We start from the raw sequence: 22,328 nt of genomic DNA on the forward strand, positions 1-22,328 counted from the left end.
TTGGTGGCTCAAAGTCGGTTAAGCATCTTACTCTTGATATTGGCTCAGGTCATGATCTCACAGTTTGTGAGATTGAGCCCTGCATAGAGTTTTGCACTGGTAGTGCAGAGCCTGCTTGGGATTCTCTCTCCCCTCTCTTTCTCTGCCCCTCCCCTGTTCATGCAACCTCTCTCTCTGTCTGTCTCTCTCTATGTCTCAAAATAAGATTTGTTTTGTGTAAGTGTTGAAATAGGTACTTCAAGTGACAGTTAAGGGAGTCCCATGTTTTAGTATTATGATAGATGATAAAGGTAAAAATTTTGAAAGATTTGGGGTAGAATGGAATGTAGCTGTTTAAACATCTACAGTGGGTTAGAGTGATAATATCTTCCCTTAAATTTTGTCAGATTTTTCTAGTACATGGCTATGGCAGCTTTGATGATATTTTCTTCTTTAATGTTTTTCAGAAATTAGAATGGGGGAGATCTGATGAGGGGAAAGAAGGCCTTTACTGTGGGCCAGCTAATGAAAACAGAATCACTCCCTGTTGTATAATAAAGAATTTGGTTTTTACCCTGGGTTCCTGGTACAGAGCAATTAAAACCCATGGAATATCCCAAGTGACAGAGTGTCTTTGTTATTTATGAGCTACTAGGATTGCTGTGCTGTCACTGTCATTATTCTAATGAAGTGACTCATGGTGGGCCCCTAGCTCACTTCTGAAGGGGGGCTGATCAACCAGGAAGATCAAATCATGTGATTATTTAGAGGGTTTGGACTTAGAGCTAGCCCACCTCTGGGAAGGGGGTTTGGAGATTGAAGTCATTCATGTGGCCAATGATCCAATCATTGTAATGACATCCCAGTAAAAACTCTGGACAGTGAAGCTCAGTGAAACTTCCTTCTTAATGAACAAAATACTTTGCAGAAATGTGTTGCCCTCTGATTCCACGAGGGGAGGGCATGGAAGGTCTGTGTTTGGGACTCTTCTAGACCTCACCTTATTTGTCTCTTCATTTGGTTGTTCTTGAGTTGTATTATTTACAATGAAACTGTAATTATAAATACAATTGACCCGTGAACAATATGAGGATTTAGGGGTGCCGATTGCCCATGCAATTTAAAATCCATATATAACTTTTGATTACCCCAAAACCTAACTACTAATAGCCAACTATTGTTGATTTACACATATTTTGTATGCTATACGTATTATATACTATATTCTTACAATAAAGTAGGCCAGAGAAAAGAAAATGCTGTTAAAACTATATGGAGGAGAAAATACAGTACTGTAAAAAATCTACTTGTAAGTGGACCTGCACAATTCAAACCTGTGTTTTCAAAGGTCAAACTGTATAGCACTTTCCTCAGTTATGTGAGTCATTCTAGTAAATTATTGAACCTGTGGGAGGGTAATAGAAAACTCCAAATTTGTATGTAGTCAGAAGTGTGGGTGGTCTGATGTGAGGGAAACATGCTGTGAACTGTGTCCATTAACTTGTGGGATCTGTGCTAACTCTGGGTGATTAGTACCAGAATTGAATTGCAGTACACTAGTTGAGGTTGAAAGAGACAGATTCTAAAATTAATTGCCAAAATACTGAATCCAATTTAGGACTTGGTAGTGTGTAGCACTAAACAAAATACATGAACAAATTTCATATGAAGATGTTCAACTTCATTCATAGAAGGTAGAACATTTTAATTTTTGGCCTCTACTGTGTTCCAGTGTTTCATTGTCATGAGATGTTAATCACTAATTCACATGTTTTATCAATTAGGATTGAATTTGCATATGAGAAAGTCCAAAATTACAGCAACAGAAGCAAGATAGAATTTAATTTTTCTTTCATGTAATAGAAGTCTATAAGTTGGTAGCCCAGGTTGGCTTGACAGCTTTACAGTCAACAGGAACTGAAGCCCTATCTTTACTATGCTGGCTTCCATTTTTAGGGTCCTCTTATAGTGACTATTACTTTAAGACATGTTAGGTCTTATACTAGATCTTGTCCTTAGTCTATAGAACAGACCCAGTCCCCAACCTCATGGAGTTTTTAATGTGTGAAGAAGCATCCTGTGAAACAATGTGTAGTAGGCTTCGAATAGTGGCTTCTCCTTGGGAAGGATAGAGATGATTTCTGAATAGGATAGATTAGTAGCAAAAATAATAATTATGATGATATAATCAGAAAACTGTGAGTGAATCTGTTAACCTTAAAAATAAAACTGCCAGTTATTTTATCAGCAAAAGTGGGTTTGTTTGGGAATAGTAGAGAATTGCAATTAGGGACAAGCAAGCTGTGGCAAAACCATAGACAAGTCCAGCAAATAAAGAAAGTTATGCTCTTCTATAGGGGAAAGTGGAAATTAGGAACTTTTATAAACAAAAAATCCATTGGAGTAAACTGGGAGTTCGAGTACAGTGACTTTCATTGGGTGAGTTGTGACAGTCTCTCATTGGCTAGGCTGTTGGCCTGGGGACGAGGAGAACCTTTCTTCCTCCTGCTGAGTTAGTAAAGCAGTAGCTAAAATAATATGGATTTGCAAGATTCATCTCTTCTGTTGGGTCTGCATTTGACCACCAGTGGTAGGGTGCTCCCCATCTGTACTCCTGGCTCCATTTTAATGAGGTTTCTCTTTGTGAATTTTTACAAAATAAGTGGTAAGATAATCATATAGTATGCTAAAGGAAATAATAAAAGAATCTGTATAAGATACAGAGGTAGGTGCGCCTGGGTGGCTTAGTTGGTTAAGTGTCTGGCTCTTGATTTCGGCTCAGGTTATGATCTCACACGGTTTGTGGGTTTGAGCCCTGCATTGGGTTCCCACAAACCACGCCCCCCAACCACCCAACCGCACCACCCCTGCTCCACAACAGCTCAGAGCCTGCTTGGGATTTTCTCTCCCTCTCTCTCTGCCCCTTCCCTGATTGCACTCTCTCCCTCTCTCAAAATAGATAATAAAATAAACTTTTTAAAAACCTTAATAAAAAAAAGATACAGAGCTAGAGGTAATGATTAACTTCCAGTAGTATCAGTATTGAAAATCAACAGGATAGTCTTTCAAATGAGTTGAAAACCCCTATCTGGTTTCCCTCTGAGCCTCCTTTTTATTCACACTTTAGTTTTCTGGTTAGCCCCGGAATTTCTTGGTTGTGTCCTGCCTTCAGTGCTTACATAATTTTCTCTCTGGAAGTTTTTGCTCTCCACAAGAAGCTAACTTTGGTTTGCTTTGAAAATTCAAGATTCCTTAAAAGGTTATCTGAGAGCCTTCTTGATCTCCATCATGCTAATCTTTCCGTTGCTCACATTAGTACTTTTTGCGCTTTACTGAAATTATTTTTGGTTTGCATTTCCTTTAAATTGTATATTATTTGAAGATAGAGACTGTGTTTTAATTCTTTCAGCACTACTGAAAATAAAATATTTACATGAAAAAATTTTTTTAGTGTAGTGTGCTTAACCGCATATGTGTTGTGGGATTGTTGAGTGTAATGGTCAAGAAAGAATTCTTGAGACATTTTATGGTGCAACTTAGTAAGTTTATTTAAGTAGCATGGGGTCAGGACCTGTGGGCAGAAAGGGCTGCACTTGCTGTATGAAGCTGGTGTTATATGCTTAGTGCTCAGGGGGGTTGGGGACATGCAAGGAGTATTAGATCATAAATGTTTTCTTTGAGTTTCTACTTGTAAAACTACTTTCACAAGATTTTTCTGGTGTTTATTATTCAGTTTGATATTAACTATTGGTGAGATATACAGGCAGTCATGAGACCCTTTTCAGAATGTAGCAACCAGTGGGTGGTGCCGCCCTCCTGCCCCACAGCCACCTGCTGCTTGGCCACATCCACACCTGCGCAGTGCTCAGGATGGCTGGCAAAACACAGAGGCTAAGTGATGAGGAGAGGAACCAGCTGCTGCCAAACCTGAGAGCTCTAGGGTGGAACGAGCTGGAAGGCAGAGATGCTATCTTCAAGCAGTTCCATTTCAAAGACTTCATTTGGGCCTTTGGCTTCATGATGAGGGTGGCCCTGCAGGCTCAGAAACTAGACCACCATCCCGAATGGTTTAACATGTACAGTAAGGCCCACATCACCCTGAGCACCCGAGAATGTGCAGGCCTTTTAGAACAGGACATAAACCTGGCCAGCTTCATTGAACAATTAGCAGTGTCCATGACATAGGCCCTGCCCTTCCTCTTTGAAATCTTTGGGGGAAGTGGAGGGACTGATTTGGGAATCCAGGGAGGGAACTGGGGAGCCCTGAGATGTTCTACAGCCAGAATTGCCAAGTGGACTCCACTGCCTCCGTTTAGGGGAGAGTCCTTGCTGTGGTAAGAGGAGATGTCAGCCTCACTGCCGACCACTCTTTATCCCTAGCGCTCTGGCACACGTATGCTAATCGAGTACGATCTTCCCCTTCTGTAGGACTTCCCAACAACAGTAATGGTCTTCTTGCCAGGCTGTGTCTTGCTCCTTTTCTGATTCATTTCCCAAGAAGCTGTGTCTAAGATGCACAGTCTTAACTTAGAAGCCAGGACCCTAAAGTCAACCCCATCATATGTGACAGAAACACGTGAGCTTTTATGTCTCAAATAAAACTATTGTTTCAATTGGGAAAAAAAAAAAAAGAATGTAGCAACCAGTGCTTACTTGATCCTTATCTAAATCATGCAGGCCTTCTGGGTTAAAAGTGAATGTTTTTCTGTTTCTATCACTATTACTCTTTGGGCCTAAATATATAAAAAACTGTAATTTTTAAATATTTGGAAGCATTATTTTCCTTTAAAAATCTGGGGTTTGGGTCATTTGTTCCACTTAACTCTGTTATATAATTTTACAAATTTTATTTTATTTTATTTTTTAAGGATCTTATTTTTAAGTAATTTCTATACCCAACATGGGGCTTGAACTCACAACCCCAAGATTCAGAGTTGCATGCTCTACTGACTGAGCCAGCCTGGCACAGCACCCCCACACGCCTTTTTTTGTCTAAAATTTATTTTAAGTGCATTTGTACTGAACGTGTACGTGAAAGTTTTGTTATATCTTTGAAAAATACTAATATAACTAATAAAGTTACTAATACAGGGGTGTCTGGGTGGCTCAGTTAGTTAAGCAAACGACTCTTGATCTCAGCTCAGACCTTGATCTCAGGGTTGTGAATTCAAGCTCCACTTTGGGCTCCACCCTGGACGTGAAGCCTACTTAGAAAATGAATGAGTGAATGAATGAATAAGTGAATGAATGAATGAATAAATAATAAAATAACTGATATAAACTCTTAACAGCTTTTTTTCCTGGAGGCTGTAACTTCAGTAAACTCTTAGTCTATTTCCTATTTTTTAGTTACTATAAATTATAATTTCAAAATTATAAAATTCACCCTTTTTTGGTTCCATGTTCCTTTTTGGTTCATGGTCCTTATGAAAGATCAAAGTGATTTATAAATATATAGAAAGCAAAAGTTCCCCACATATGTTTTCCAACATTTTCCTTAAAGAGTATTTGATATAGACAAAAGAGTATGTATCATGTTTTGAAGCATACCAATGAAACTAAACCTCATGAACCTATCACCCAATTGAAGAAATATGATATTATTAATAGCTTTGAGACTGCTTTCATACTCTGCCTAGAGTCATTCTCCCAAATCCTCCACAGAAGTAACCATACTCTTGAATATAGGTTTGGTATTTTTTTTTAACATAATTCATTTTCTTTATAATTTAATTGTGATTATGTATTCCTGAACAGTATGTTTTTTAGTTTTGTTTTTAAACTGTATAAAATTAATACATTTTTGTATATATCTGTGATTTATCCTCGTTGATATATATAGCTATAGTTCATTGATTTTCATTATTCAATAACTAGTATTCCACTGCATGAATATGTATCATTTTATTTGTTTATTTTATTCATTTATTTTTTTAACATTTATTTTTGAGAGACAGAGCATGAGTGGGGGAGGGGCAGGAGCAGAGGGGGGACACAGAATCTGAAGCAGGCTCCAGGCTCTGAGCTGTCAGCAGAGCCCGACACAGGGCTCGAACTCATGGACTGCGAGATCATGACCTGAGCCAAAGTTGGACGCTTAACCACCTGAGCCACCTAAGCGCCCCTATTTGTTTGTTTGTTTATAATTTATTTATTTTGAGAGAGAGAGAGAGAAAGGCAGACAGAGAGGGAGAAAGAGAACTCCAAGCAGGTCCCACACTGTCAGTGCAGAGCCCGATGTGCAGCTCATTCTCATTGAACTGAGAGATCATGACCTGAACTGAAATCAAGAGTTGGATGCTTAACCGACTGAGCCACCCAGCCCCCCTTATTTTATTTTTCCATTCACCTGTTGATGGACATTTATGTCATTTCCAGTTGTTTTGTGACTATGAACATTCTTATATTTGCCTCTTGTACATACGCAAGAATTTATTTAAGGTAGTAGTTATCAAAATACTGTCAACTGAAACTAACAGCAAGACTTCATTTACATTGAAGTGGGCATATAGACACACACATATACATACACATGCTCCTCTGATTGAAACATTTCAGGAAATAGTCCTTTTACTAAACATTATATAAATGTAAGAAAGTTAATAACAAATACAGTTCAACAATCTCTAAAATGAGCAATACAGACATGAATATTTAGAAATGTTTTGGAAATATTTATACAGTTTTGGAAATTTTTATGAAGTGTATTCTTGTCTACTCATAAATTCATTTTAGTTCACAGCATACAAGAATAATGCCGTATGTTTATTTGGTACACTGTTGAGCCTGTTGCTTTTCTATGTTTTTCATTAATCACAGTTAAAATCCAGTTTATACTAGTAGGTTGTTGCCTATAGTAATATACTCTTTCTATTTAGCAATAGAAAGTTTTAAACCTTAAATAATTCATTATGTTTGGGCACCAAATTTAATATTATTATTAATTCATGGTCTAAAAACTGGATCTTTTATCCAAATATTTTTCTTTAATGTTTCACATTTCTCTTTCAGAAACTAATCGTGAAATGTTTTGCAAAGGGAAGTTAGAAGTTACATACTGTATTTATCATTTAGTTCAAAACTATATTTATTAATAATGTTCTCTTCATTAAGCTTGGGAACATAGAGTAACTAGAGTTTTTAATTTTAAGTCTTACTGACTATAATGATGTTTTTTGGTATCCTTGGGTATCTCTGATGTATTAAAATAAATCATTATTGCCTGTAGTTTCACATTTATTTCTTTTAGAGTGTTTAAAATAATCAATTAAATATGCCTATTTTATCCCCCAATTTTTCAATATTTGCCAGTTGAGATTTTTATTCACTTGAATACAGAAGTATCCTATTTCTGCATTTCATACCATCTCTGCTTAGCATTCTTTTTTCTCAACAACCAATAAATGTACTTCAGTATTGTATTATAAATGAGTATGGTTAGTGCCAGTCTCTGAACAAAATACTTTAGAAAGTCAGCTATTCATTGAGCTTCCTTTCATTACATTAACAGTTTTTATTACATTTTACCCATGAGATCTGGTAGAATTTCTATGCTAAAGCTTTATTATATAAAACAATGATTCTAACCAACTTTAGTAATCTCCTAATTTTTAAGAATGATTCTGCTCTTTCCCAATCATATTTGCTGCTCTAAAACTTATAATTCTTGTAAATTTTTAGTTGAATTTATATTGATCAGCAGTGTACTTCATAATTCTATAAATAAATTAAGCCAGTTATATGAGAGGTTAAAATTTCTACAATCAGAAAATCTTATATTAAATGGTCTTCCCACATGTATCTGACATAAATTGTAAAGTTCCTATCAAGTTAGGTTATGAAATTTATACCAGGCTACAATGAGAAATAAATATTTTCTTGTTATTTCTGCAGTAGTACAGATTTTATGTAATAGTATATCACCAAAAGATACAGCTTTTAATTTATTAGTTCTTTTATTATTAAAACAAATGTGCTTTTAAAAAATACATTCTCTGCACAATGCTAAACACAAAAAATGTTCAGTGGCTATGTGAGTCACTTTGTTTTGCCAGTGTGTTAGGCAACTAAATGGTGATAACAAGAATGACTAAGTATTAGGCTGATAACTTTGCCTTTTTTGTTTCTCTGAAAATATTTCAGGAATGTAGAGCATGCTGTTTTTCCAAGTGTCTTGTTACTTTTAAAGATTCTCATCTTTCATTTATAAGGTATCATTACAAATAATACTTGGTTTATAATTTTTATTAATGTTTTTGTGCAGCATTTTCATTATTTACCCTTTCAGATCCAGCAACTAAATTTGAGCATGCCTTCATATTTTTTACTTACTCATTTTGCTTCTAAAAGTAAAGTCATCTATTTTAATGTCAATTTGCTCTTGTTTAAGTAAAGTCTTTAATATGAACTTGAATGACATTCTTCTATATAATACTTCAAAAAAAGATTTTTAAGCTAAACATAGTAGATACTCTTGTGGTCAGTGGACGACATTGGTTCCAAACATTTTCTTTTTTTTTTTTTTTTTTAATGTTTATTTATTTTTGAGACAGAGAGAGACAGAGCATGAACAGGGGAGGGGCAGAGAGAGAGGGAGACACAGAATCCGAAACAGGCTCCAGGCTCTGAGCTGTCAGCACAGAGCCCGATGTGGGGCTCGAACTCACGGACCGTGAGATCATGCCCTGAGCCGAAGTCAGACGCTTAACCGACCAAGCCACCCAGGCGCCCCTGTTCCAAACATTTTCATAACTATAGTAAATTATGTTAATATAAAATTACATTGTGAAGTCTTAACCCTCCTCTTACAGTGATGGTGAAGTGAACTGTCAAAAAATTAGATGAGACATCAGTGAGCAAAATATTGAACTGACCTATTTAAAAAAAATTTTTTTTTAATCTTTATTTTGAGAGAAAGAGAGAGACTGAGTGCGAGCAGGGGAGGGGCAGAAAGAGAGGGAGACACAGAATCTGAAGCAGGTTCCAGGTTCTGAGCTGTTGTCACAGAGCCTGACACAGGGCTTGTACTCATGAAAGCAAATTCATGACATGAGCCGAAGTCAGATATTTAGCCAACTGAGCCACCCAGGCGCCCCTGAACTGACCTGTTTTTGTCTGATATTGATGACAGTGTCTCAGCTGACCCTTAATTAATGCCATCTCTAGAACCTCTACAGTTGGCATTCAGTAAATACTAGTTGAATAAAGTAAAGACTGGGGAACAATGAAGGAAAAATGAACTGAGTGTCACGCAGCTTTGGGTTAATTTTATCAGAATTGCCTCCAACAAACTGACTCTGTGTACTAAAAGGAGCTCATTGAGCAAACTTATTTCGTAATTATATCTTCATGAACTGATAGGACAGTTATTCTTCATCAAAGCATGTTGCTTTCCTTTAAGATCATTCATTTGAGACTATGGGCTTTTAGTTATTTTTCTAGACATTTATTTGTTGATTAGCCAGTAAATGTCAGGTGCTGGGGATTCAGAGGTAAATACAATAGTGTCTGTTTTCAAGGAGTTCATAATCTAGTGTGTAGCCAATGAACAATCATAGTGGAGATGTGGAATCAGTGTTATAGAGTACAGTACTGGGTGTTGGGATCAGACTCAGGTGAAGCTTCACTGTGGAGATGGCCTAAGCTTAGTTAGAGGAAGAGTAAGATTTCATCAAGTGGAGGTGGCAGAGAAAGCATTCTCACATGGGCAGCATGTAAAAAGATTTAGTACAGTATATTTATTAGATTTGTCTTCCTGGAGCATTCTGTACATTGTACTGAATATTCTGAGAAGACAGAAAAACAGGCCGGGATCATTTCATGGAGGGTGATGGTAAGAAGGTCAGAGGATTTTAGGTAGGTGGTCTGTTCAAATGCAGTTTTGAAAGTGTGCTTGATATTAGCCTGGTTATACTTTTGGCAGATTTGGCAAGAACAGATTGTTGTGATATGGTAGCAAAGTAATACAAAAAGGAATTTGAAATGCTATTTGTATTCAAAGTCCTTTATGAACATTATCTAATGTATCTTCATAACTGACTTTGTGAAGTTGATGTCTTTGAAAAATTTTTTTTTCAAGTTTTTATTTAAATTCCAGTCTGGGGCGCCTGGGTGGCGCAGTCGGTTAAGCGTCCGACTTCAGCCAGGTCACGATCTCGCGGTCCGTGAGTTCGAGCCCCGCGTCGGGCTCTGGGCTGATGGCTCAGAGCCTGGACCCTGTTTCTGATTCTGTGTCTCCCTCTCTCTCTGCCCCTCCCCCGTTCATGCTCTGTCTCTCTCTGTCCCAAAAAAATAAATAAACGTTAAAAAAAAAATTAAAAAAAAAATAAATTCCAGTCAACACACAATGTAATATTAGTTTCAGGTGTAGAACTGAGTGATTTGTCACTTATATACAGCACCCAGTGCTCATCCCAAGAGAAGTTGTTTTTTTGTTTTTTTTAATTTTAGAGGCATGTGCCTGGCTTAGTTGGTAGAACATGTGACTCTTGATCTCAGCGTTGTAAATTGGAGCCCTGCAGTGGGTATAGAGATTACCTAAAAATAAAATATTAAAAAATTTTTCAATATTTAAACTTTTTCAGGGTTTTACTTTCCCAGATAGTTAATTGGGTAATGAGTTATGAGCAGAAGTGAAATTGTTTTTCTGGGTTGGAGCATTTAATGACCAGTGCAAGACTGTCCAGAGCTCTCTTTCCATCTGCTATGATGACTGGTAGAATTTGAGGTGATGACTGCTCCATTATCTTGGGTATTGAAATGAAAAGACATGGAATAGAACCCTTAGATGACCCATGGGCATCTAGTGTAAATGAGAAAAAGACCTTATTGTTTAAGCCACTGAGATTTTGTAGTTGTTACGTGATAAATATTGCCTGAACTATACCTGACCTGTCTTCATTGATACGACCTGCATATTAAAAGTCTTAGCTTAGAATTCAAGTTATTTTTGAAGGAATCAATGTATAAGTATAAAAATTGTAGAAAAATTTTTACCTAATTTGATTTTGAGTTATTGAAACCACAATAGTTCATGTATATAGTAACAAAATGAGTAAGTTATTGCAAGTATCTATAAGAAGGTCATTTTGAAAGAGATTAAAATTACCTTTAATTTGTTGACATAAATACAGCAAGTGTGATATGAATCCATTCCAAAACTGGGTAAAAATTGAAAACAATTGCAATTGTATAGGTCCCTGAATTTAATCTTACACTTGATATTATTTTACAGTAAGTATTTACATGGTAAGAAACCTTAAGTGGTTCATTTGCACTTTGATATTCACAGTCTAAAATAATCTATATGTACATTTTTTATAAGGAATGTGGTGATAATACTGTTTATTTGAAAATATGAATTACTGAAGTAATTTAAAATTTATTGACATCAGCTAAGTGTTTTGGGCAATCATCATTATCCAATATCATTAGAATAATCATCTATATAGATACAAGTACCTTAATCTTTCTATAAGATATTCTTTTGATGTTTTGATTATTATCTTAACTAATTACGAATAATGAGTAAGAAATCACACTACAAATATACAAACCAATGTATGCTTAAGATTGTTACCGTTTACTGATAGTAAATTAGATTTCCATACTAAATGATTTCTGTTTATCTTGGCAATAAATTTAAACTATAGAAAAAATGCAGTGTAACTTGTACTGTAAATAAACTATTAGCGATGAGCATCGCAGTGAGAGCTGGTAGTATATGAATTATTCACTGCAAACTTATTATCTCTGTGTCATTAGCATGTAAGATAATGAACCTAATTACCATGGCTTTAAACTCGGGGGAGTTAGCAATTTATGTGTGGAACTTTCTGGGTTGCAGTTACCACCCACAAGGGTATTGAGAGAACTGCAGACATTATTTCTGTGTTTTGTTGCTGAGATGCTCTTTCTCCTTACTTGCTTCTTTGTTGGTAAATTAGTTTTTATTTATTTTTACGGTAAGACTTATAGGATTTTTCTCCTGCTTGAATACCTTTTAAAGGAGTTATGGGAAATATTCAAGTATTTTAGTATGTGTTCTTTTTAGTCTATTTTAGTGTTGTACGTAGACAAAATATTATTCGTATGCTTTTATTCACTCACATAAATTAGCATCACCTATTATAATAGATTACCATAAATAGTGTAATACCTTGAAAAATCTAAGCTAAAAGGTTAATAATCAATTTTCCTCTGTTAAAGGATTTTGGACTAAAATGATTTACTTTCAAAGTACTTGGTATTAGCATATTGCCCTTTCTAATCTATAATATTGGATCTCTGATCTTAATTTAAGGTTTTGATGAACTTCTTCATTCTATTTTCTCTCTTAGAGTGTAAATTATCTGTAATAAACCATCCTAATTAAAGTTGGTAAATCTACAACTGCTTCAATTATACACTAATCAATTATACACTAATTTAATTCTACTTATCCGATGCAGTGCGTCATTAATTGGTTTCAGCCTTAATACAACAGATTTAGAAGTGATCAAAATTTGAAGCATTTTATTTAGCTGGGAAGAGTATAGGATCAAAATGTCAAGTAATTCTTAAATCAACTCTGATAAACTAAGAAATTCATTTTTTTAAAAATGAAGGTGTGTGTCTGCCATTTATGTTCATTGTTGAGTGCTGTGGGATGAGGTGGTGATTGTACAATATCTTTAGATATTAATAATATAATTTTTATTCTACCTTTTCCCTAAATTTTTACTTTAAAAAAAATGTTACCAAATTTATTTTCTAAAGCATGGTTGTATATATAATATCATATGGATATATACCTTCATTCATTGCTTTTCAGCCTTTTCCTTGTCATGACTCATGCAGAATATTAGTAGTTTGTTTTGAACATGTAAACACGTGCTCAGGTGTATTTTTTTCAGAATTATAAAAGGTGATTAGATACAATTAACTTAAAAATCTTTAGCAAAGTGATCTGTTGTTAAAGTTTTATTCTTGTTGAGATGTGGTGACTTAAGTGTGTTTCAGAATTCTTAGGAATGAGTTATTAACTCAATGTGACAATATTTCTGCAGTAACTGCTCATTGAATTAAATGGTTCACATTAAATTTCATTACTCATTCTTTCTCTGCACATTCATATTATTGGGAATACTCCTTGCCTTGCTGAGCTTTCTTCCCAATAAAATAGTATTCCTTTGTTAACCTGTCTTATATTTTTTTTCAGAAGGAATTTCTTTTTATTTTTTTTAAATTTTTTTTTTCAACGTTTCTTTATTTTTGCGACAGAGAGAGTCAGAGCATGAACGGGAGGGGCAGAGAGAGAGGGAGACACAGAATCAGAAACAGGCTCCAGGCTCTGAGCCATCAGCCCAGAGCCTGACGCGGGGCTCGAACTCACGGACCGCGAGATCGTGACCTGGCTGAAGTCGGACGCTTAACCGACTGCGCCACCCAGGCGCCCCAGGAATTTCTTTTTAAGTTTGTTTATCTATTTTTGACACACACACACACACACACACACACACACACACACACACGGAGTGCGTAGGGGAGGGGCAGAGAAAGACTGACAACATGGAGCCTGACATGGGGCTTGATCCCACAAATGCAATATCATGACCTGAGCCAAAATCAAGAGTCAGACACTTAACCGACTGAACAACACAGGTGCCCCTTGTATTTCTTTATAAGAATATTCTATATAGAGTTTTTCTAGATTGTGTGAAGACTATGTTAAATGCATTTCACCCTTTTGAGAAAGTTATTCTAGATAATAAGTTTTGGGGAACCCCATGGACTTTTGATCCATTATATCTCAGGGCCACTTTTTAAAAACTCAAAGGTGATATATGTACATCATTAGAAATCAAATAGAATAGATGTATAATAAAAAACAAAAGAAATCCTGTTCCATGTTTCCCTGCCACTCCCCCAAGGCAGCCACTTTTAACTAACTCTGTTTTGAGTGCTTATTGTGGTTATTTCTACGTATAGTAGGATTATATAATACTTCTTGATATTTCTTCTTTGTTGTGTTCCTTTTTAATTAGGTGAATCTTCATCTCACACCATTTTTACCTTTTCTTTACCTTGCTTCCAGCATTGTTTCAGTTCCTAAGTTGGTTATTTTACATGTCCAAATAATATATTTCATGTTTTATTAACTGTTTTGCCTGTTTTCTGTCTCTCAGAGTCTTTTAATTTTAACATCATCAAAGTTGATTATACTAGGAACATTTTTTTTTCCATGCAGCCCCAAAGGGGCACAAGAATTTTTTTAGTTAAAGTAATTCTTGCATATGGGTAAAAATTTGATTATTGCCAAAAGGTTTACAATAAAATATAGCAGTCTCCTGCCCTTTTGTTAGTGAGCCCTCCTATTCAACAATAGACCTCAACAGCTAAAACCAGAAATAGACAAGACTGCTTAACTCATGCTCCAACTAAAACCTTTTGTTCTTATTTCCTACCTCATTTTCTTGAGGCACTGATGAAGATGTTTTGCAATGACTGGAACATTCCAACCACCAGAAAAGCCCCAGTAGTAACAGAATGTCTAGAAGACCACACCTGCATATCCCCTGCCCTGCCCATAGTCTTGGGCTGAACAAATACCAACCCCCACCCAAGATCATGTGCCCTCTGCCTGCTTTCTTGCATGTACCCCTCAACGTCTCTTCATAAAACTCTAGGTGTCCATCTTGCCAGCAGAGAGGTTGGTTGGTAAGGCTTGAGCCTGCTGGCACCTGAACTAAATTTCTCCCTTTCTCTCTTACAAACTTTTGTCTCTTGAGTTACTGGCTTTTCTTGAAATGAGTTTATCCTTTGTTTGGCAACAGTGTTGGCAGACCCAGCCAGGAGCTGTGCTTTCAATGTGTCCATCCCCCTTGAGATTCCCCAGGATGGAGCAGTTGGCCATGCCAGCATTCTAGGGCTTTATCTGGCTTTACCTGAGTTAGGGGCTGTGATAGATCGTTCAGTAACACTCTCAGTTCTCTAGAAACAACCACTTTTAATCCTATTAGGTTATTCTTTCTGATACTACCTTATGTTTAATAATATGCTTATTCAGCTTTTCTTGAACCAATTTTAGATGTTATCTATTGACCTTTTTATGGCGATTTGGGATTTAGATCATATTTTATACCTACTCCTGCTAAACTTTTGGGAAGTTATATAATAATTTTGCTTAAATCTATAAACAACCTATACTCAATATTTACGTTATAATGACCATGTAAGTATTGAATAACATAATGCATTATATTACACTTACTTACTTAAATACATTTTTTTGTCCTTTTCCCCATCCCATATTATTTGTCTTGCTTATCCAGTTGCTTAGTTTCCTATGGGCTAAATTACTCCTTTCCCTCTTTGTTTCAGCAACTCTCTCAGGCATCGCTCATTAATTTTTTTTTCAAATGCTTAAATATAGGTCCCAAAGCTCCATTAATATTTTTATGTCAACTTCTTTCCTCACCTTCAATTCTGCTTCAGTCGGGTTTTATTTTGTTTTGTTTTATGTTTGTTTTTTACTCTCCACAGTTCTCTGATCACACTTCCCTTTGTTGCTCTTGTGTTGGAGGAATTGCTTTTTTTCCCCCTCTTAGTAGTTTATTCCCTCGTTTTGCTGAAGCATAGCATCCTCCAGATATTGCTGAAAAAAGAAAGGGTGGAAAATAAAAGTTTTGAGTACTTGCAAGCCTACAAAATGTCTTTATTCTACCTTCACATTAGATTGGTATTTCAACGAGGTATAGAATTGTAGGTTGCAAATGATTTTCTCTTAGAAATTTAAAGGTCTTTCTCCATTAGTAGCCAGCAGTGCCCATGAGAAGACTAATTTCTGAACTTTTATATGTGATCTGTTTTTTGTCTTTGGAATCTCTTAGAATCTTTTTTTCCCTTGGTATTTTAAGATACCTTTATGTGATTTTTCTTAGTATGGATTTTCTTTTTTTCACTGTGCTGAGCATGTGATTGGCCCTTACAATCTGGAAACTTGATTGTCCTTCCTGCCATTTTTGTTACTCATTTTAGATAATTTCCAGTTCACCATTTTCTCTGTTCTTTCTCTCTAGAACTGTGAATTATTTTTATTAATTAATCCCGACTAATGAATACTTTGGGTTTTTCTAGTTTTTCACTACCAAAAACTACTCACATTTATAATCTTTTTGCATATACTTTTACAAAATTCTGCCAGTTTGGGGGGGGGTTCTGCCAGTGTTTTTAATAAGATATAACTAAAAGGAATATACATTTAACTTTTGAGAGATACCAAATTTCATAAAAGGTGTATCAATTACTTATGATAGAGTACAATAGTATTTATTTACTCCTGCTACCAATGTGATAGGTGCAAATGTGACATTTAATAGTTCTAGTAAGCTTTGTTTTCTCTGATTATTGGTGAGGTTGAAAGCATTTTATTGGCCGTTTGTAATATATTTTGCAAAGATCCTTTTGTATTCATTCTGCAAACAGAACTATTTGGCCATTTTCTCCTACGTTCATATCCTGATACTCGTTTTTCTAATCTTAGCATTCTAATGGGGAAGACATAGCATGAGAGAATCAATTCAAGGAATAATGTGTCAAGAAAAAGATCTCTTTTCCTTTAGGCTGACAGTGATTGGTTTAAACTATGCACTCCACACCTTTTTCCTGGCTTTGTCATTTTGTAGACAGAGCCAGCCAAATGGAACACTGAGAGAAGGCCTTGCCATAAGACACCAGATTTTAAACTTAAAAATGGGATTTAGCCTTCATCCCGTTTATCAGTATTTCCTCTGAGAGATGGAAAGTGGATTGCATTTAAGGCAGAGGGAGAGAGAAGCTTTGAGGTTCTCCTGCCTGAACTTCAAATTCTGGTGTGAAGCTCCAACATTTAGAATTGCTTTTTTATGCAAGTTTATTTTCAGTTTTTCATTTTACTTTGTCTTACTAAGTCATGATGTACAACAAACCAACATGGAACATATTCAATACTGATGATAAATATAAATAGGTAGTTTTATTCATTGATTCTTCACTTATTCATCCATATGATGTTAATCTTTGAGGATATGGTGTGTACTATACTTGCTGTCATGGAACTTACAGTCCCAGGGATTGGTAGAAGTCTAATTGATAAAACATATTTTTTGTACTTCTCAACAATAGGATTGAGTAATTCAAGAAAACTTTTGAATCCAGAGACAAGCTTTCTTTAAAGGGAATGCAATGTTTATTTTTGTTTTCATGAACACGTTTATTAGCTTTTGATTTTTAAAACTAGAAGAGAGCAGAATGTTTTGGCAGAAGGACCTAATATGTGATCCTTATGAGTTCTTCAATTGTTGCAAAACATAAACTTTCAATAAGGGGTTGAGCAAAGTAGATTAAATGTTATTTAAAACATATGTTCTAGTTGACCTCATGGCTAAATGGCCTGGTTCAGGAATCCATGAATTATCCCAAGGGTAATTCTTATATAGCAAAGTTTTTTGTTTTGCTTTTTGCTTTTTGTTTTTTCATGCTTAAATACTTGATTTCCACAAATACTACACAAGGGAATTGAATAAGAAGTCAAAAAGTCAAGGAAAAGAGAAACCTTGCATTTTTTCTGCTTTTACTACTAGGAAGCAGAAAACGTTTCTGGTGACAAGCTATGCTTCATCATGAAAATACAGTTGGGTATTTTAGGCCTTCACAAATTTGATTTCATTGTGTTTAGTAGTGGATCTTAGTTAACTGAGATGGGGAGAAATTAAAGAATAAACTGGAACTGTAAAACTTCAGGTGGTTGTGTTCTACAGTTTGGAGCATGGATTTTCTTGTTTTTAGTCTTTCCTTATGAAATATTTTAAGTATACAGTAAAATTTAACAATACCAAGACACTCACTTACCCAAAGTTTTAACACTGTGCTATAGTTGAAGGTTTGAGTGTGGTTCTGGGAGGGAATAAAACATTACAGATACACTTAGGGCCCTCCAGGTTCTTCTTTGCAGTCTGCAATCCCATTCTCCTTCCTGTCCCAAAGGTGACTGTTGTTTTTAGCTGTTTTTGATGTTTTTAAGTATAATACTTTTCTTAGTGCTTAAACTGTATTTATGTGTATCTATAAACAATATGAGGGATTGATTTGTAGGTTATGTTATGTAAATGCTTTTTACTGTGTGTATCCTTCACATTTTTTATGCAGTATTGTATTTTTGAGATTTATGTATGTTAACAAATTATTTGTATATATAATTTATTTTTCCCATATATTACTTATGAGTATACCAATTTATTCTGTTGAGGACTTACAAGTATTTCAGTATTAGGAACACTGTTGCAATTAAGATACTTGTTTTTATTTCTGTATGCATATGTGAATGATTTTCTAGGGCTGTATTGTCCAATATAGTAGCCACTAGCTACATGTGGGTTTTTTTAACTTAAGTTAATTAAAATGTAATACAATTAATTTTGTTTCTTGGTTGCACTAGTCACATTTGCAGTGCTTAATAACCACATGTAACTAACAGCTAATGTATTGGGTATTGTATAGATAAAGGACATTTCTGTTATTCCAGAAAGCTCTATAGGACATTGCTGCCTGGGATTTTTATGTGCCTATGGAATTGTTTGCCGCACATCTCTTACATCACTAGATTGCTAAATTGTTCTTGCCAGCAGTATCTGGGCATTCCCTTTCTCAATTGTTTTGCTAAGAATTGGTATCAGTAGAAATTTTAATTTATTTCTAATTTGGTACATGTGAAATGTATCTCAGTGTTTAATTTGCACTTTAAAAATGTGATGTTGAGGGGCACCTAGGTGGCTCAGTCGGTTGGGTGACCAACTTCAGCTTGGGTCATGAACTCACTGTTGGTGAGTTCGAGCCCCACCCCTCACCTTGGGCTCTGTACTGACAACTTCAGAGCCTGGAGCCTGCTTCAGATTCTTTGTCTCCCTCTCTGTCTCTGCTCCTCCCCCACTTGCACACTCTGTCTCTCAAAAATAAATAAGCGTTAAAAAAATTCTTTTTAAATGTGAGGTTGATGGGGTGCCTGGGTGGCGCAGTCGGTTAAGCATCCGACTTCAGCCAGGTCACGATCTCGTGGTCCGTGAGTTCGAGCCCCGCGTCAGGCTCTGGGCTGATGGCTCAGAGCCTGGAGCCTGTTTCTGATTCTGTGTCTCCCTCTCTCTCTGCCCCTCCCCCGTTCATGCTGTCTCTCTCTGTCCCAAAAATGGATAAACGTTGAAAAAAAAATTAAAAAAAGAAATAAATGTGAGGTTGAGCATATTTCCTATGTTTGCCTAAAGGTTCCTGCCTCATGTCTTTGCTAAAATTTTTTTCTGTTGGAATATTTAAAATAACTAATTTACAGAAGTTCTTTATATTTTATGGGTACTAATTATTTGATTGTGTTTGTTACATGTATCTATGCCCTCTGTGTGACTTGCCTTTAACTTTGTGGTATCTTTTGTTTCAAGTTTTACAATTTGATGTAATAAAATTTATCAATCTTTTTCTTTTATGCTTTTTATGCTTTTATGCCTTAGAAATTCCTTCCTACCCCTAGAGTCAAGGAATTTTTCTATATGTGCTCTGCAGAGTTTGATCTTTCATTCAGCTGAGTATAATTTTTGTGTAGAGATAGAGTTTTGAGACTGAAATTCTTTGCATATGGATAACCAAATATCCTGGCATTTTTTTTGAACAGTCCACTGTGGTATGTTGAGTTTTCTATATGTGTATGAGTCTGCTTTGGGCTGTAATTCTGTTCCATTGGTCTATTTACCACTATTCCATTATTTCATTTGAATTTTCTTAGAAAGAACAGTAGTGGTTAGGTCTAAGTCCTCCCCCCCAAATTGATTTAACTGATGATAAGCTGGAAGATGAAAATTTATAATACAACATATTACAAAATGATATTAGTGTGACTAGCAGATGTGAACAAGAACATTGATGGTATTTGAGGAAAGCTTGGCTTAACTTTGAAAGAGTGAAAAAAAATGGATATTTACTTTTTAAAACCAGGACTTTTTATTTTATTTTACTTTATTTTTGTCTGTGCCCAAGGACAGAGGAATTTGTTCCTGGTCCCTCAGTACCATCCTTCCCCACTGCTGTTTGCAGCATTGGGTATGGGGGTTCCTGGAGACTGTGTCTCCATCTCTCTTGCTGTTCTCTTGCCATTCTGTCTTTGGTTGTTGAGAAGCTGTTCAATCTGGTCTCATTTTTTCTTCCTGAGAAATTATTTTACAAATAGGTGTAATTTCATATGTTCCTTGAAGGAGATGAGTTCATGGTCTTCCTATGTCACCATATTGGACCAGAATTGAATGATTACTTTTTGGGGGAAAAAAAAAGTGTTTTGGCCACAGTAAAAAATGAAGAACTAAGAAAAAGCAGCATGAGCCTTATGAGTAGTAATTAAGAAAATGAGTTTTAAAATCACATTGCCTATCCAGTGATCTGTGAGCTTTTGTATGTGAATGGGATACTACTTATAGTAGTAGTAGTAACTTCAGAAAGTGCTTGTAATAACTTACGTTAAGCACCAATTATCTGGCAAAGATCAAGACCACACTAATGAGTTGTTTCTAAAGTAACTGGACAGTTGAGAGAGGCATTAGGGGATACAGGACAGTGTGTATGTACAAATGAATAAGAAAGACATGGATTTGGGGGAAGAATTATTAATGAGAACAACAGTGAGAGACTAGGTTATGTTCCTTCACCAGTCAGTAAAAGTGGAAGACAGTGAGTCTGATAGTGACCAGTACAGGACACTAGGTGGTGCCATTAGCTTAGACTGCTTATTTGATATGGCTGAATAGCCTCAGGGTAGATAGAAAGGCAGTCAGAAATTAAGGGGTTAGTCAAGAATTGCTGATATATTAAAGATGTGAATTGTATTATTATTTCAAAATAATGTGATAGTTTTTCATATTTTCCTCTCCAGTGATCATTTTGAAAAATTTCCTGTCTTAAAGCAGTTTATCCATCAAATAAAACCGTATTTTAAAAGTAACAATGTTTCTAATTTAAAAATAAAGATTATGTATAAAAAACTATTTCTATTTAGAACTTATTAAAACAAGATAACTGAAGTTTTCATATTGAAAAATGATTGAAATGATGTAGTCAGATAGAACTTAGTGTTTTATTAAGCTTTAGAGGCTTTATTCCAGGTCTGTGTACAACTCCATTAAACTTGTGAAATACTGAAAATAGTTCCTTGATTCCTGTTAAAAATGTTTTTCAGGTTCTAGATTGAGAGTAATTAAGTACAGCATTTGATTTCTGCAGATGATTTATACCATTACATTTTTATTAGTAGGTACATTGAACAAGTGACAGAAATCCTCCAAATAAGCAAATGGAAATTTATTGGGGCACGTAATTTAAAAGATCATGATATGGCCAATTTCAGGTGAAGCTTGATCCAGTGGCTCAAATAATGTTTTTGGACCCTCTTCAACTGTTCGCTCAGTTTATCTTGGTTTGGCTCCTTTTGCAAATAGGCTCTCCTTTTCTGGACATAGGGTAGCTGCCAGCAGCTATAGGTTTACATCCTTCTTACTTTTTTTGTATTTGTTCTAGTGGCTTCAAGAAAAGTTGTGGTATTAGATCATGTATTAGGTCTGTTTAGCTTGGCTTGAGCTACATACTCACTTCTGCAGTTGGAGATAGAATTAGCACTGCTGGAAATATATGGATCAAGAATGTTGGACAGAAAATCTCTTAACAGAAGGAAAAAAAAGAATGTTGGAGAGATGGTTCCCTAAAAACAAATTTGGAGTCTTGCTTTGGGAATAAAGAATGGTTGTAAAATGACAACCAGTTATTTAAGAAAGTTATCTTAAAACTATTTTCATTCTTTTGATTTTATGTCACTAGAATGTATGTTTACTTTGATCCCATTCCTACTACTTACTAGTTATTTGACTTCTCAGAGTCTACTTCATTATTGACTAATTGGGGCTGTAGTTATTGTGACGATTAAATAAGATAATGTATGTGAAATACCTAGCCTAGTGCCTGGCACCTATTAGATCTTCTAGAAATGTTAATTTACTTCTGAGCATGATTATGAGCCAGCTGTTTTTGGGTTTTTATCGACACTGCTATGTTGCATATTTATCTATAATCTGTCAATATTTCAAATGTAGTTTTTTTAATAATTAAAATAATTTTTGATTCCCTTTCAGTGCTTAAATGATAGTTGAAAGATACTGTTCTATTCATGACTTACTTGTATTTTTTACTTATATTGAATGTGTAGATTTCATTCATAAAAGATTTTTGTAATAAATCTATGTTGAGAAATATAAATTGTCTTAAAAACAGCAATAAATACAGTGAAATTATGATAAATGGTTTTATTG

At 35.3% G+C, this 22,328-nt stretch overlaps 2 protein-coding genes across 5 annotated transcripts in view; both read left to right on the forward strand.

Moving 5' to 3' along the window:
- ADK (adenosine kinase) overlaps positions 1–22,328 on the forward strand; it is a 530,009-nt gene that overhangs the window by 94,491 nt on the left and 413,190 nt on the right. The gene's annotated exons all lie outside the window — the stretch shown is intronic.
- LOC121036814 (pterin-4-alpha-carbinolamine dehydratase-like) lies at positions 3,591–4,596 on the forward strand. Its single transcript, XM_040485458.1, has one exon. The coding sequence runs from the start codon at positions 3,850–3,852 to the stop codon at positions 4,162–4,164; it is 315 nt and encodes a 104-aa protein (XP_040341392.1). The 5' UTR covers positions 3,591–3,849; the 3' UTR covers positions 4,165–4,596.

The sequence above is a fragment of the Herpailurus yagouaroundi genome, unplaced genomic scaffold, assembly GCF_014898765.1.
Source record: "Herpailurus yagouaroundi ecotype Mexico unplaced genomic scaffold, PumYag 163, whole genome shotgun sequence".
NCBI classification, from domain to species: domain Eukaryota; kingdom Metazoa; phylum Chordata; class Mammalia; order Carnivora; family Felidae; genus Herpailurus; species Herpailurus yagouaroundi.